General features: G+C 41.9%; 1 protein-coding gene across 1 annotated transcript; it reads right to left on the reverse strand.

The window, feature by feature from the left end:
* Positions 1-9,266: 9,266 nt before the first annotated feature.
* LOC143645815 (mas-related G-protein coupled receptor member A-like) lies at positions 9,267-16,399 on the reverse strand. Its single transcript, XM_077114939.1, has 2 exons — positions 16,321-16,399; positions 9,267-11,202 (listed from the first exon to the last, which is right to left on the reverse strand). The coding sequence occupies exon 2, from the start codon at positions 11,144-11,146 to the stop codon at positions 10,100-10,102; it is 1,047 nt and encodes a 348-aa protein (XP_076971054.1). The 5' UTR covers positions 11,147-11,202; positions 16,321-16,399; the 3' UTR covers positions 9,267-10,099.
* Positions 16,400-17,088: the final 689 nt, after the last annotated feature.

Raw genomic sequence — 17,088 nt, forward strand, 5'->3', positions numbered from 1 at the left:
TAAAAGTTAAAAAAGAATGGTCATTGCAGCATTAACGTAATAGACAAAAAAAATAAAAAACAAAAAAAACCCAAATGTTCACCAACTGATGAAAGGTTAAATAAAATGAGGCATATCCATCCAATTGGATATTATTTGGCTATAAAAAGGAATGGAGTGAAAAAAAAAAGAATGGAGTACTAATACATGCTACAACATGGATGAAACTTGAAAATTGTATGCTGAATGGAAGAAGCTAATCCTTGATTCTTTTTTTTGTGTGTGTCATGTATTTTTTTATTATTTTATTTTTTTTATTAATTAACGGAAAAAAAGAAATTAACCCAACATTTAGAAATCATACCATTCTACATATGCAATCAGTAATTCTTAACATCATCACATAGATGCATGATCATCGTTTCTTAGTACATTTGCATCGGTTTAGAAGAACTAGCGACACACCAGACAAAGATATAGAATGTTAATATAGAGAAAAGAAATAAAAGTAATAATAATAGTAAAAAAAAAAACCTGTAGCTCAGATGAAGCTTCATTCAGTGTTTTAACATGATTACTTTACAATTAGGTATTATTGTGCTGGCCATTTTTGAGTTTTTGTATCTAGTCCTGTTGCACAGTCTGTATCTCTTCAGCTCCAATTACCCATTATCTTACCCTGTTTCTAACTCCTGCTGGATAATCCTTGATTCTTGAAGATGAGTGTATAACTCCCACGTGACCGTGGGATTATGAAAACCTTGGGGTTGATTCTCCCTTTATCCAGGGTATGGACAACAGATGAGGGGTGGACATGTGGTATTAGATTCAGTTGTCAACTTGGCGAGGTGAAGGCTCCTAGTTCTGTTGCTGTGGACATGAGCCAATGGTACGTGAACCTTATCTGTGGCTGATTACATCTGTAGTCGGCTAGGAGGCGTGCCTGCTGCAATGAATGACTTTTGATATTGGCTGGTGCTTAAATGAGAGAGCACAACGTAGCACAGCCCAAGCAGCTCAGCATTCCTCATCTCAGCCCTCCCAGCTCAGCCCAGGCCTTTGGAGATGCAGAAAGGACTCGCCCCGGGGAAAGTTGTTGGAACCCAGAGGCCTGGAGAGAAGACCAGCAGAGACCACCCTGTGCCTTCCCACATAAGAAAGAACCCAGTGGAAAGTTAGCTGCCTTTCCTCTGAAGAATCAGTTAAATAGATCCAATAGTAGCTTCACTTTGGTTAATGCGGGAAAGCTGTACTGCATTCAAACACTCCCTTGAAACTATTGAAATTTAGCCACAAAGTCACCTGTGTGCAGTAAGTGAAATGGAAAGAAGACCTCATTCCCTGCCCTTATTTGGTGAGAAACTGTGTCTTGGAGAAACACAGACTTAGTGCTATTTGGAAGGAGCCACAAATTCGGTTTTAGAAAGTAATTCAATAAGCGCCACCTTATTGTAGCTTCCCTGCTCTTCTTTGAGTGATGAAGAGCATCTTCCAAAGTTCTCACATAGTGCTATTTGTGCATTACCAGTAAGTTGTTTTGGTAAGGCAGATGAAACAGCAGCAGTACAATCTTCCCTGCAGTAATGTGAGGGAAAACAGTATCTTCCTTGACTCTCACTAACTGCTGTTTGAAGGTTTGCTTTAGGGTTAGGGTTAGGGTTAGCGTTAGGGTTAGGGGTAGGGGTAGGGTTAGGGTTAGGGTTAGGGTTAGAGATAAGGTTAGGGTTAGGGTTTGGGTTAAGATCTGACAGGCAAAGAAAGTCAGACTTTTCCTTCTAGCTGCTCCAGAATATAGGAGGCTAGAAGGCTTAAATATTTTTTTATCATCACAATCAACTTTTTTCCTTTCTTTGTGAAAAATAACATATATACAAAAAAGCTATAAATTTCAAAGCACAGCACCACAATTACTTGTAGAACATATTTCAGAGTTTGACATGGGTTACAATTCCATAATTTTAGGTTTTTACTTCTAGCTACTCTAAAATACTGGAGACTAAAAAAGATATTAATTTAATTATTCAGCAATCATTTTCATTTGTTAAATCCCATCTTCTCTGCATAACTCCACCATCGCCTTTGATCTTTCCATCCCTCTCTTAGGAGGTGTTTGGGATAAGGCAATTCTAAATTTTTCATATTGGAAGGGTCTGTCATTAATATGGGGTAGGGAGATGAAACTATCTGATGTTCTCAAGAGGCTGGGCTGGGTTTTAGGACTTGCCTGGACCAGAGACCCATCTGGAGGTTGTAGGTTTCTGGAAAGCTACACTAGTGCGTGGAACCCTTGTGGAATCTTATAGATTGGACTAGGTGTTCTGTAGGATTGGCTGGAATGGTCCTGGTTGGGGTTTGGCAGGTTATGATAGGTAGCAGGGTTGGATTTTTAATTGCCTATTTAGATAACTCTCACTCCTTTCTTTGCCAAAATTTCCCCCCAAACAAGCTTTGCTCACCATGTGCCACCCAGCAAGGGGCACCTTGAATAGAGGGCACTGCTTCTGCTAGTTTCTTCGAACAAAGCACTTGTTCTGTTCTCACTTGTTCTGTAGAAGGTGATTGTAAACCACACCTGTTTTCCTACAGCCCCTCATCCAGGTAGGTCTGTTTGTGCCTTTGAAAGGGCTCCCAGGTTGTTCATTGATTGGGTAATTACCAATAACAAGAAGTTATGCATAAGACACTCCGTGGGATATTGTTCCATTGAATACTGGGTAGTTGACAAGTCTCTGTCAGACCCAAAATCCAATTCCAATGACCCCAAAGACTTTCAGGTCCATAAGCTCCCTTTCTCTGGCCTCAGGAGAATATCAGTAAAAGGCCTTGATTGACCTAAATTCTCAAAAATTACATCCTTAATAAGAATACTGCATCTGTTCAATATGCTCAGTTCTCTAGGATTGGATTCAGCTACTCTTTTTGAAATTTAAAAGCATCATTCCATTTCCTTTTGCCTGAGGAAATATTATCTTACATTTCCTGGAAAACTGTAGAGGAGTAGAAAGATATGATTTCACAGTATACTACTTTTAAAGCTTAAAAAATATGCTTTATGCCATGAAAATACCTATTCAAGAATGAAACAAAGGGATCGATGAGAAAGTGGAGACCTTTAAACAAGATGCTGACCATGATCAATGAGCAGCTCACGCCCTAAATCAACATGGTGCAAGACACTGTCTCTTCCTTGGCTTGAGAAGTGAGTTCTTGTCCTTGGGAGAAAGAGGATCTGGAATGGAAGAAATGGCCAAGTGCCAAGGGTCTCCATGTCCCTTGCTGCCTCAAACCTGCTTCAGAGGTAGGATTTAAGTTGGTCAGTGGCTCTTACTGGTTTCTACTTGACAAAGAGAGATACAGTGGTCTAAATTACAGGGAAAGGGGGGCAGTTAACAGAGCAGATTGAGGCAGAGATTTCTTTTAGTTCTATTAACAGGAAGTGGAGAAGTCTTTTGAAAGAAGAGATGCTTTGGGGAGACTGTTCGTAATATGCTGTGCTGTCCTTCAACTGGACATGTGCTTCAGGAGCATGGGTTGGACTGAGGTATGACTGGGGTTATCAAGAGACCTTGATGTCTTCTGCTGTCCTCACTCAGGGGACACAGCATGAGGGGACATTTTGACACACAGTGGTCATGTCTTATCAGATTCCTCTTTATCTCTCTCTGAAATCAGACAGGACATCAACATTGCAACTAGACAGGGAATATTTAACCACAGAGTTCTGTATTATGAGGAAGTAGAATAAAGAAAAAGCTTCTGCAGAAGTAAGGGGGCAGATCCTAGCGAAAAGGAAACCATGAAAGGGGCCTGGTACGCATTTTATTCTTTCTGAATCTGAGAAACTCATGAACAAAAATCCACCATACAGTGATTACCTCTAAGCCACGTTGAAACTTCAGTTTGTCAATAACCTGCCTCCCCTTGTCCCAAAATACACAAACTGTTGATATATGTTTTAGAAGGGGAGAATTGACATCTTTTAAATCTTGAGCCTTCCAATTCATGAAAATGGTGCATTCTTCCATTTATTTAAGCTTTCTATGATTTCTCTCAGGAATATTTTGTAATATTCAGTATTGAACTATTTCACATGTTTTAATAAGTATTTGGCTATTTTAAATATGCATCAGGTTTTGTAAATGATCTTTTAAAAATTTTATTTTCTAATTATTTATTGAGAGTACCCAAGAACCTACTAAATTGACATTATGTTAATTATTTGTAGCTTTTATTTTGGATTTTCTACAATCAGATTACATGTCAATGTTGACAATTTTAACTCTTCTTTTCCAATCTTTACATCTTTTATTTCTTTTGCTTGCCTGTTGCACTTGCTAACATCCCCAATACAACGCTTACTGCGAGCAGTGATAATGGGCATCCAGGTCTTGTTAATAAACTTAGAGGAAAAGTATTTTTTATTAGGTGTGTGTTAGCTATTGTTTTAAAAATAGATACCTTGTATTGGATTAAGAAAATTCCTTTTTATTCCTAGTTTGTTGAGTTTAAAAAAATTAACTGGTATTGAATATTATCAAATGCTTTTACTGCATCTTTTGAGATAATAATATGATTTTTCCTTTATTCTGTTATACTGATGAATTATTTGACGGATTTTTAACAATGTAATTGAGATAAAATTCACATCTCATACATGTTAGCCATTCAAAGTATACAATACCATGGATGTCAGTGTACACACACAGTTGTGCAACCATCACCAGAATAAATTTTAGAATATTTTCATCCTCTCAGAAAGAAACCCCATACCTTTTTAGCTATTACTCTCCAACCACGCCCTCCACTCCCCTCAGCCCTGAGAAGCTACTAAGTTACTTTTTCGTCTTCATATATTTTTTAATCTGGACCTTTCACATAAATGGCATCACATAATATGTAATTTTTGTAATTGGCTTCTGTCATGTTGTGTAATGTTTTCAAGGATTACCAATACTGTAGCATGTATCAATATTTTGTTCCTTTTAATGGCAGAATAACAGTCCATTATACGGACATACTTTGTCTTGTTGATTCATTCATCAGTTGATTTGGATTCTTGCCACTTTTTGGCAATTATGAATAATTCATGTGCAAGTTTTCATGTGGGTGGAAGTTTTCATTTCCTTTGGGTTGATATCGAGGAGTGCAATTGCTGAGTCAAATGCTAATTCTATGTTTAACATTTGGAGAATTATCATACTTGAAAATCAGGAAGTTAACATTGGTATATTGTCATTACCTAATGGGTAAATCCCATTAAGTTTGTGCCAAAGGTTACAATATTTTATTTTATAGCAAAAGGATCCAGTAGAGCCAGAGTTGACTTTGGTTAACATAGCTCTTTGGTCTCCTTCACTGTGGAAAGTTTCTCAGTCCTTCCTCAACATTCACAGCCATTTTAGCTTCTTAGGCTGTGTTCTAGTTTGCTAGCTGCCGGAATGTAGCACACCAGAGACAGATAGCTGCCTGTATGCTGAAAGGGCACGTGGCGAACACGATGTCATCTGCCAGCTTTCTCTCCTGGCTTCCGGTTTCATGAAGCTCCCCGGGAGGCATTTTCCTTCTTCATCTCCAAAGGCCGCTGGCTCATGGACTCTACTTCGTGGTGCTGCAGTATTCTAAGCTCTCTTTGAATCTCTTTTATTCTCCAAAATGTTTCCTCTTTTATAGGACTCCAGAAACTTATCAAGACCCACCCGAATGGGTAGAGACATGTTGTCACCTAATCCAGTTTAACAATCACTCTTGATTAAATCACATCCCCAGGGAGATGATCTAATTACAGATTCAAACTTACAGTATTGAATAGAGATTATTCTGCCTTTACAAAATGAGATTTTGATTCAAACATGGCTTTTCTAGGGGACATGCATCCTTTCTAACCAGCATAGGCTGCTCCAGCAAATACCATAAAATGGGTTGGCACCTGGCGGTTCTTGGCTCATCTGCCCAATTGCAAGGCACACAGAAGCATTTCCTAGTCTTTTCCTTCTCTTCTGGGTTGTTTTACTCCTTGCTTCCCATGGATTTCTCTCTGTTTGAATTTCATTCTTTTATAAAAGATTCCAGTAATAGGATTAAGACCCTTCCTCAAAGAGGCACACCTTAACTGGAAAAAATGACAGTTAGCTCATCGAAAAATCTTACAATGGGTGTATACTCACAGGAATGGATAGCATTTAAGAACATGCCTTCCTGGGGTACATACATCTTCACAATGACATTGACACTTTTGAAGATTATGGGTGCGTTATCTTTGCAATGTCCTTCAAGTTGTGGTCATTTGCTATTTCTTCATGATTAGATCTGTGTTTTGCATTGCTGGTAGACATATCTCAGAAGTGGTGCTGTGTTCTCTCTGCCTCCTGTCAAGAGGCACCGTTTTGGGTTTCCCATTTCTGATGGTGCTCGCTTTGATCACTTCATCACGGTGACATCCGCCTGTGTTCTCTGTGTAGAGATACGCTTTTGGCTCTTTGTGATTCACAAAATATTTCATTGGGAGATCTTTTGAGATGGCATAAATATCTTGTTCCTCATTAAACTTTCCATTTACTCATTAATTTATTTTTACCAGCATGCACTCATGTTATTCTATTTTATTTAATGAGTTATAATCTGTTACTGTGATTATTTATTTTGATGCTTGAATGGTTCATGTCTTGGTCAGTGATAGCCCCTTCCAGCTGACTTCTGCGCCCATTTGACACGTCCTCAGTGTTTAAAATATTTCTTTCTGGCATAACCAGATGTTCCAGAATCATTTTATATTTCCCCTGGTCCAGCTCTGGCCTCATTTCTTTTAGTGGATATTGGTGTTTAGAAGCCAAGATCTGGCTGCTGGGTATGTACCAGTTTGAAACTATTATGTACCCCAGCAAAGCCATGTTCTAATCCCAATCTAACCTTGTGGGCCCAGACCTATTGTTTAGGCTTTAAGTCTTGCTTAGATTACTTCCATGGAGATGTGACACAGCATATTGTGGGTGTGAACTTTTAATTAGATGGAAATGTGACCCCTGCCATTCAGGGTGGGTCTTCCTTAGTTTAGTAGAGTACTATAAAAGGGGAAGCATTTTGGAGAAACCTCAGATGCGGATGCTTGGAGAACAGTTGCTTCAGAGCTGACAGAGACACAGATGTTTGGAGGTGCTTGGAGTGCTAACAGAGAGAGCAGATACCTGGACACAGGCAGAGCCCAGCTGACATCGCCATGTGCCTTCCCATGAGATGCTAGGCAAGCCAGAACCCAGAGCTGTGTCCTGGAGGAGCTAAGCGAAGATGCACAGAAACCAAAGGGACTGTCACAGGAAATAGAGGGAGAAAGCAGCAGAGCCCAGGAGCAAGGGGCCAGCAGATCCCAGCCACGTGCTTTCCCATTTGACAGAGGTGTTCCAAATGGCATCAGCCTTTCTTCAATGAAGGCAACCTCTTGATGGTGCCTTGCATTGCTTTTTAAAAGCCATTCCATTTCTAGTGTATTGCATTTTGGCAGCAACTAATACAGTGTGCTTATAGCTATTGAGCCTTTACTTCCCTGAGGGCCTCTCTGTGGAACACACACACACACACACACACACACTTACATTTATTTTCTCACTCTCATACATATTTACACACACACACACACACACACACACACACTGAGAAACTCATAAACAAAAGTCCACCATACCATGATTACTCTAAGCCACAGTGAAACTTCAGTTTGTCAATAACCTGCCTCCCCTTGTCCCAAAAAACACAAACTATTGATATTTGCTTTAGAAGGGGAGAATTGACATCTTTTAAATCTTGAGCCTTCCAATTCGTGAAAATGGTGCATTCTTCCATTTATTTAAGCTTTTTGTAATTTCTCTTAGGAATATATTGCAATATTCAGTATTGAATTATTTCACATGCTGTAATAAGTCTCTGATTATTTTAAAAATGTCTCAGGTTTTGTGAATAATCTTTTAAAAATTTTGTTTTCTATTTGTTTATTGAGAGTATCCAGGAACCTCAGTTCCTTATATAAGGATATATAATGAGTTTGACTACTCTTATATGAGATGTGAGATGATTATATATATATATTTATTTCTATATTATTTATATATATATTTATACATATATATAAAATGAGTTATGCTGATACCAAAAATTCCAACCCAACAAAATAGAGTTCATTCAAGTTTCCTCCCTTCCGTAATTCCTTTCTCCAATAGTGAGGAACGTAGCTTCCATTATCCTCAGTATATTTATTTAATCCGTTTCCTCCTCTGCGTCCTCATGACCTCATCAGCAGTATTGGACTCTCTTGCCTTGCAGCAGGCCAGCTCCCCCACGTGTATATTTTCTTTATTCCCCTTGAACTCTGCTGTCCATGTGATGTCACCTGCTGTGTGGATAGCCTCCCCACACCCCTCGGGATCTCATTCCCACACTAGGTGCCTCTTTGTGTGGGTGCTGCTCTCCCCCTGCTCCAGTCTGACAGAGGACATATCACACCCCCTACCATGCAGTTGTCCTCTTCAAGGGGAAATAGAATCCTCTGGGCTTGCAAATCACACTTGAGCCTTTGCTTCTGCAGAGGTTTTATGGGTGGGATCCCTATTGATATTTGTACAGATTAATCAGCTCTTTCTCATGACATATCCCTCCCACCCACATGACAGTATCCATCCCACATTAAAATAGAGGGCCAACATTCGAGGCTTTCCTTGCACCAACAATTTATCATGAAAAATTCCAAACATTTAGAAAAGTTGAAAGAATTGCACATTGAACACTCATCATCTACACCTAAGATTCTGAATTTAGCGTTTTGAAGTGTTTCCTTTATCACATATCTCTTCATCTATAATGCTTCCCTCCATTTGTCAAACCATCTTATTTTATTGATGTATTTCAAATTTGCACAAGACAATACACTTCTTGCAGTGTGTCGTCATTAACTGGAATTCAGTATTTATTTCAGCATCTTGTGTCTTCTTGAGATAAAATTTCCATGCAGTGTATTTACATACAGTGAACCACCCTAGAAAGTTCCCTAGTGCCCCTTTCTGGTCAATCCCTGCCTCCATCCTCAGAAGCAAAGAGTGTTCTGATTTTTCTTACCGTAGATTACTTTTGCCTATTGGAGAATGCCATGTAAATGGAACCAGATGCTACAGGTTCTTTTTGTGTATGGTTTTATGAGTTTTGACAAAATGCTTAGTGATGCAGCCACCACAATAATCAAAGCACAGAATAGTACTTTTATCCCCTCAGATTCCTTCATGTACCCTTTTGGAGTCAACCCCCTCTTACCCCATACCTTGGCAACCCTGATGGTGAAGTGGCATAGTGGTTGAGTTTGTGGGTCTTGGAGTCAGACTTACTGTGTGACCTCAGGAAAATGAATTCATCTTTCTGCATCTCTGATATATCTATCTATAAAGTAAGGATAGACAGCACACTGATGGTTGTCATAAGGATCAAATGAATTAATATATGTAAAGGGCCAGATGCAAATATAAACTCAATTAGTGGCAGTTACATTATTGTTGAAACTATCATGACTCTACAGATAAAGTAGAATGAACATGTGGGTGAACGTGGCAAGTGGAGTTGCAAGGAACTTCATAACCATTACCTAACATGAGCACATCCATGGGGGTGTGGTGGAGAGTGAAGTCAGAGGAGTTGCCTCAAGAGGGTGTGACATAGGACCTTGGAAACGAAAGTGGGTGCCTATCTACCAACAGAGTAGAAAATGGAGTGCAGAGCTTGCCCATCACAAAGCCTTTCAACTAAATGGAAAGGACTAGCAGAAATGGACTCTTAGATGTTCATAAGGAAGCATGGCCTTAGGAGATTTTCTTCATGGTGACTTTGGTCATGATGGTTTTTGGTTTTGACTTGCATCATCATGGTTTGGGGATATTCTGTTGTCCATTTATTTGGCTCGTCAGAGCAGCGTGACTTGATGTTATTTAACAAATTGATGGAAGGACCAATTCATTCCTCTTGTCTGGGTTTTCATAAGATAGGATGTTGGAGGCAGTTGTGGCATGAACAGGAATAAATAGCTGACTCACCAAAAGCAGTGAGGGCCAGAAATAAATGCCACTTGGAGAAGGAGTCCATGTTTCACCGATCAGGCAGACAACTCCACTGTATCTGTGTGAGAAGGCTCCTTTTCCATATTCACCTCTGTCTCATCCCCTAGAGCCCTCTGGAGAACAATCCTGAGAGACTCACGCTTTCCCCAATGTCTGAAGCTCCCAACAAAAAAGTAAATGATGGGGTTGATGCTGCTATTCATGCAAGACAGAATGTCAATGAGATAGTAGGGAAGGTTCAAAGCTTTGAGTATAGTTTCACTCCACCAGTATAAAAGCAGCCAGTACATTCCAAAGGGGAGGCCACAGAGAAGGAACACAAGGACAGCGAGAAGGATTACAAAGTACATCTTTGTGAGGTGATGTCGCTGTGACAAACACTGGACCCTGATGAGCAGAGTCAAGCTGGACACACACATCACAGAGAACAAGAGGAGAATCAGCACAGCACTGATGATGGTGGCGTTGTAGCATGCCTGCACTCGGTAGCCTCCAAACAGAAACCCGCAGCTGTTTCCTGTCACAGTGCACACCAACAGGGACTTGATCCAGAGCAGAGTGCACACCACAGCAGACAGGTGCTTGGGGCGGCGGAACCGGTACCAGCCTGGGAAGAGTACGGACAGGCAGCGCTCGGTGCTGATGGCAGCCAGGAGGCTCATGCCCATGGTGTAGGAGGAAAAGGCTATTGGGGCAACCAGCTTTGCTACAGGAAAGGTAGAATATAAATGCCATTCGACCTTGAAATGAAGGGTTGTCAAGTGGATGTCAAAAGAATTTGTTGAAATGTCAATCATGGCAAAGAAGAGCTGGCAGAACAGGAAGGCGAAATCTGCTCCTGCCAAGTTGAGGATATAAACGGAGAAAGCATTCCTCTTAATTCGGAAACCAAGGAGCCAGAGGACGGTACCGTTGCAGGACAAACCAAAGAGACTGATGACGACGGTGATTGGAAATATGATCATGGCCAGTGTCCTGCTGCTGGTAGAGTTTCCAGGGCTGAGTGTTGACCCTGTGGTTATTGCCTCCAGTCCAGTGTGGTTGGCTAGTGGCCAGACAGATGGATTGGGAAGGGCGGCCATGTTGACTGGACCCCAGCTCAGGAAACCACAACTGGATTCTGCTGTCTGGGACTTGCCTGTGAAAACAAAGACATAGCAATGTACCAGGATGTCCTTGAGGGCATTGATGGGTTCCATCATTATTTACACACTCCCCATTTCCTAAATATCTAAGGATTCTGGGTAGAGACATGTTTTATGGGAATACTGTTTTGAAGAACTTATGGATGTCATGAGCACTTGACTTATTTACTTTTTCGTGTATGATTTTCTTGACATCTGCACATACACCATGGTTTGGAGTCTGGTAAGGGGTTTGCTCTACCTCCTACTTGTTGTGACCCCAATCTCATCCATTCATTGCTGCCATCCTGGCTGCATCTTCTCAAATATGGACACCTCACTGCCTTCTCTTATTCTCACTAACTACAGCCCTTAGCCTTCCATACTGGCTCCTATTTCCTCTTTTACTCACACTGTATTCACTCTCTGAGCTCAGATTAGATCCACTGTGGGCAACCAGGAGGCTCCGACTCCTTTCAGTCATTTTCCGACCCATTGCATATTTGCATAAAAAATGCTTCCCCCAAAATTAAGTCTTATTGAGAGAAAGAAATATGATTACAACACACTGATGTTGATGTTGAACTATTTATTACAGTTCTTTCCATGCGAAATGTTTCTTTCTAATGCCCATCTTTTTCTTTAACATTTCTTCCATCAAAGAATGTCCTACTCTAGCCCCTCCATTCAATGTGTAGCTAATTTCCCACTTCCTCCATGATGCAATTCTTGCCTTCCTATCTATCTTTGCCTGAGGGTTTGGTTTTAAAGATGAGCAGCAGACCCTTGGGCAACTGCTCCTAATAGAATGTCTTTGCTCTGGTTTTTGAAAAAATGGAGGAGAACCTGGTAGAAGCTATATTCCAAGCAGAGGTTCCCCAGGACCTTCAGGGTTCATTTTGACTCTTCTAGAGCCAGTGATGAAGAGTGGGGTTAGTTTTCTGCTCTTTCTCTAATTCCTCCAGGTGAGCACCACTCTTCTCTGGTACCAAAATCTGTTTTGATTTACTAAAGCTGCTGGAATGCAATATACCAGAAATGAGTTGACTTTTTTTTTTGAATGTATGGCATACTGTATGGCAGGATCACATTTCATTGTTGCTGTATGTGAGTAGCATTTTACTGTAGCACTATTTGTTGAATTTTTGTTTGTTTTTTGGGGAAGGGCACGGAAATTGAACCCAAGTCTCCCACATGGCAGGTGAGAATTCTACCAGTGAACTACCTTTGCACACCCTGGGTTGGCTTTTATACCTTGGAGTACCTTGGTATTTATAACTTGGAAACATGTCTTTGCTCATTTTTCTACATATTGGAAAGTATATTCTGGGAGCACTACCCATCCTGTTCATTGTAGTAAACCTAGTCCTTGACCACTGCCCAGCTTATACTAAATACTACTGATTTTTTCCAAGTAAAGTAAACCTTTGTTATTACAGAAGTTATGTACAGAACAATAATGGGCAATACAGGATTCCCATATACCACCTATGCTGGTTTGGAGCTGTAATATACCCCAAAAAGCCATGCTCTCTTAATCCATTCTTGTTAGGTGGGATCTTTTTATTGGGTTGTTTCCATGGGGATATGACCCTGTCCATTTGAGGTTAGTTTTAACCCACTTGCTAGAGTCTTCTGTGAGGAATTCCTTTGCAGGAGTCCTCAATGACATGAGAGCTCATAGAAGCTAAGAGAGAGAAATGCCCAGGGACATTTTGGAGACAGGCAATGCAACCAGAAATAAGAGAGAAAGACCAGCATGTTGCCATGTGTCTTCCCATGTGACAGAGGAACCCTGGATGCCAGTAGCCTTTCCTTCAAGAAGGTGTCTTCCACCTGATGGCTTAATTTGGACATTTTCATGGCTTTGGAACTGTACATTTGTAATCTAATAAATCCTCATTGAAAAAGCCAACCCAGGGTGTGCAAAGATAGTTCAGTGGTAGAATTCTTGCCTGCCATGTGGGAGACGTGGGTTCAATTTCCATGCCCTTCCCCCCCAAACAAACAAACAAACAAAAATTCAACAGATGGTGCTACAGTAACATGCTACTCACTTATAACAACAATGAAATGTGATCCTGCCATACAGCATGCCATACATATAAAAAAAAAAGTCAACTCATTTCTGGTGTATTGCATCCCAGCAGTTTTAGTAAACCAAAACAGATTTTGGTACCAGAGAAGAGTGGTGCTCACCTGGAGGAACTAGAGAAAGAGCAGCAAACTAACCCCACTCTTGGTACAAAAGCTGTATTAGTCAGGGTTCACTGGGAAAACAGAGCCAATAGGAGATATCTGTAAATAGGAGATTTTATAAAAGCGTCTCATGTCATTGTGGGGATGCGCAAGTCCAAATTCGATAGGGCAGGGTGAACGCTGCCAACTCTGATAAAGGTCTTCAATAAATTCCCCAGGAAACTGGCTACCTGAAGTAGAGACAAAAGTTCTTTCTTCTGACTGCTGAAGTCATCACGTTTCCCATAAAAGCCTTTTACTGATTGGATTAAGTGGCTTTAATGGCGGAAAACACTTCCCCCTAGGAGATCACAGCTGTAATCAGCCATTGATGGAATCAACTGACTGATGATTTAAGTCCATAAAATGTTCTCATGGACTTATTAGGCCCAGGGCTTGCTTGACCAGACAACTGGACAAGATCACCTGGCCAAACTGACACATGAACTTAACCATCACATCACCCTATTATTAACATGTTGAATTGTTCTGGTATACTTGTTGCAATTTATGAAAGCACCATTTTATAATTGTACTATTAACTGTAGACTATGGTTTAATTTAGGGTTTATTATTTGTGCAATTCCATGGATTTTAAAAAAATTTTTATTCTAGTATTGTATGTACAACCAAAAATTTCCCCTTTTAACCACATTCAAATATATAATTCAGCCAAGTGAATGAATTTCAAACTAGTTCTCCTTTGACCCCCATGCATGGTCACTGTCAGTTGGATAAATCCAAGTATGCTGGAGACCTGTCACTTCTCCATGGGCAGTCAGCTCTACCTGAGAGTCCCTCTGGGAAGAGTCAGAAGCCACTCTTTGGAAGTCCTGCCTTACCGGCTGGGTTTCCCCAGAGACCGGATTTAATGCGTCTCACCTTTCAGGGGTGGTCAGGGATGGTCCTTCCCAAAGAGGCCATCAATCCAATTATCTGCACTCAGGCAGACTGCCTGATGGCGAGGGACCTCCAGAGGCTGCGCAGAGACATCCTCAGACCCCTGGTTCTCAACACACCAGGCTGGCACCTCTCTATCCCCAGTGGTCCTAGAACATTTTGGAACATACGACTCCACACAACCATAACTGGACTTCTGGTCTGGCTCCGTCTTCTGCCTGTATCTCCTGTTTCAGTCAGTTGTACCGCCACCTGATCAATTCTGAAATCCCAGAGTAACCTTCATCTCTTCCCTTTCTCTCATGCCCTAAATTCAAATAATCAGCAAAATCCTTCTGAATATACAGTGATGAAAGGGCATCTTTTGTGGTATGACCTTGGAAAAATTATCATGTCCAAACTACTTGTTTCCCCTTTGGAGACATGGAAGGAAAGTGATTGTGTGGACTTCACAGGTGCATTAAACGAGGTAATGTTTGAACATCTTTAGCATGGTCCTTGCACAGGGAGTGACAGACAGATGTGAGCAGTTAGCGTAAGCACCCCTCAGTCCTAGTTTAGGTCTCATTTTCTCCTTCCTTATTGTTTAACATTCTCTTCTCTGGTCTGGTTCTCAGAATCCCTTCCACCACCTTTTCTGTCCTCCTTATCAGCACGCTGTACTCCTGGAGTCTCCCACCTTCTCAAATTCCACAAGGTTGGCATTTTTTGAAGCCTTTACCATCTGCCCTTGCACTACCCTTCTGCTCCTCTTGGGAAAGGCTGATGGTCTAACTCCTCCTAGAGCCTGTCTTTATCCGAACACACCTTGAATATCTACACTTTGCCCTTGCTTCCCCCCTCTTTAGCACTTTTGCATTTATTTTAAGAGAACCTGTAACTGTCCCCATGGACATCTCTTCATGAAGCCAGCCTCACTGCCCCTCCTCCACCAGAAATAATTCCTCCATCCACTTCCTATAAACCTTTAGAACGTACCACAGTGTGATTTCATTATTTCTGGATGTTTCTTCCTCTACTGTGTCTAGGTGAGCGCTGTAAGGCAAGACTAGATTTGAACTTCAGAAAATAGCACGTCTCGTATATCTTCGTTGATTTTTATTACTTTCGAATGACTCTGAAACAGGAATGATTATTTAAGGAAGTATCTAATAATCAATATTCCAGTTCCTTTCCCCAGATTGTGGGGGAGATACTAATGAGCTTTATGTCCATTTACCACTATCGTTTGTCCTCTCGTCATTAAAATGGATCGCTCATGCTTTGTGTTCTCTGAATGTTCGTCTTCATTTGACCCCTTCCCGACCTCCATGGAGTTCTCCTGTATTCTACCACTCAGGATGTGTGCATGAGTTTGACATTCGCTTGTTCCTGAAAACAGGCTTGGAGAAGAAGGCCCACATCATTCTTTGCCTCAACTTCCCTCTTTGAATCCAGCACCCCCTTATCCACCAGTCACAACAGTACTGCAGTTTCCATCCCTGCCCTGCACCAGGCGGTCACACTTGTATTTAACTCGACACTCCTGTGACTCTGAACCAGCGAGTAGATGACTGACAACCCCGGGCCCATGGGGTCTGAAATGTCACTGTGAGGGTGTAAGTGTCCATGTGAAAGCCAGAGCTACCCTTGGTCAGATGGGCTGCAGGGCTGAGGTAGGGGGGAGGCCCAGATCTGGGGGTGGGAGGGAGGCTAGGGAAGCTGAACAGAGAGTGTTTACTATTCACTCAAGAAGTTTGGCTGGCAAGTGTATAGATTGTTGCAGTAGCTTGTGGGTCACAAGGAGAAAGAAAAAAAGTCGTGATAGGAGAAGCTTGAGCATATTCCCATATCAGTAAATATGAGTCAGTAGATGGTGCAAAATATTAGCAAATGACTGGTGGCAAACAGATGCTAGAAACTACCCCCGGGGTTTCCCACGAGTCTAGACCCACAGCATGAGATTAGCAGCTGTGAACATCTCGTGAACACCACCCTACCAATGCCTCCCTTACCGTGCTCCGATCCCCTTCCTGGAGAGCAGGGTACACTCGTCTGGACGGGCTGGAATGCTCCCTGAAGACAGTGGTGCAGCCTTCTGTCTGGGAAGTGGCAGATGCAGCCTGTGGGGTGGCTGAGGGGACCTGGGCCAGCGCTATCACGTAGAGCATCTCGTGTGCTTTCCTGTGTGGGGCCCCAGCCCTTCGATCTCAGGGTCCTGGCGAGCTGCCTTCGGGGACTTATCTCGGCATCTCTAGGAGTCCCTCCCTGGCCCCTCTTCTCTCACCTTCCTTGGCAGTAACCTGATCTCTATGGCTGGGTGACTTCTCAGTGCTCGGGAATGAGCCCTCATTTCTCTGTGGGACCTGGTCCCGTGTCTGCCAGGAGGTGGTCAGGGTTGTTCTGGGGAATCACGGAGCAGGGTCAGTGGGAGGCTGGGGCTTTCCTTCTCCTACCATTTGCCTAGCACCCGCTGGATGGTGCCTCTCAGGGGGCCAGAGTCTCCGAGGACAGAGATCTCCCTCTAGTACTTCTCACCAGTGTGTGTGTGTAAGTCTGAGTGTGTGTGTGTGTGTGCATACGTGTGTGTGCACGCACGTAATCTGTGTGTCCGTGTGTCTCTGTGTGTATATGTATGTATATATGGGTCTCCACGTGGGTCTTTGTGTTTGCCTGCACACGTGTGCATGTGTGTCTGTGTTTGTGTGTCTGTTGTGTGTATATGTGTGTGTTTGAGTATGTGTGTGAATATATGTATATATATATATCATCACAATTGACTT

Source organism: Tamandua tetradactyla, chromosome 9, assembly GCF_023851605.1.
Source record: "Tamandua tetradactyla isolate mTamTet1 chromosome 9, mTamTet1.pri, whole genome shotgun sequence".
Taxonomy (NCBI): domain Eukaryota; kingdom Metazoa; phylum Chordata; class Mammalia; order Pilosa; family Myrmecophagidae; genus Tamandua; species Tamandua tetradactyla.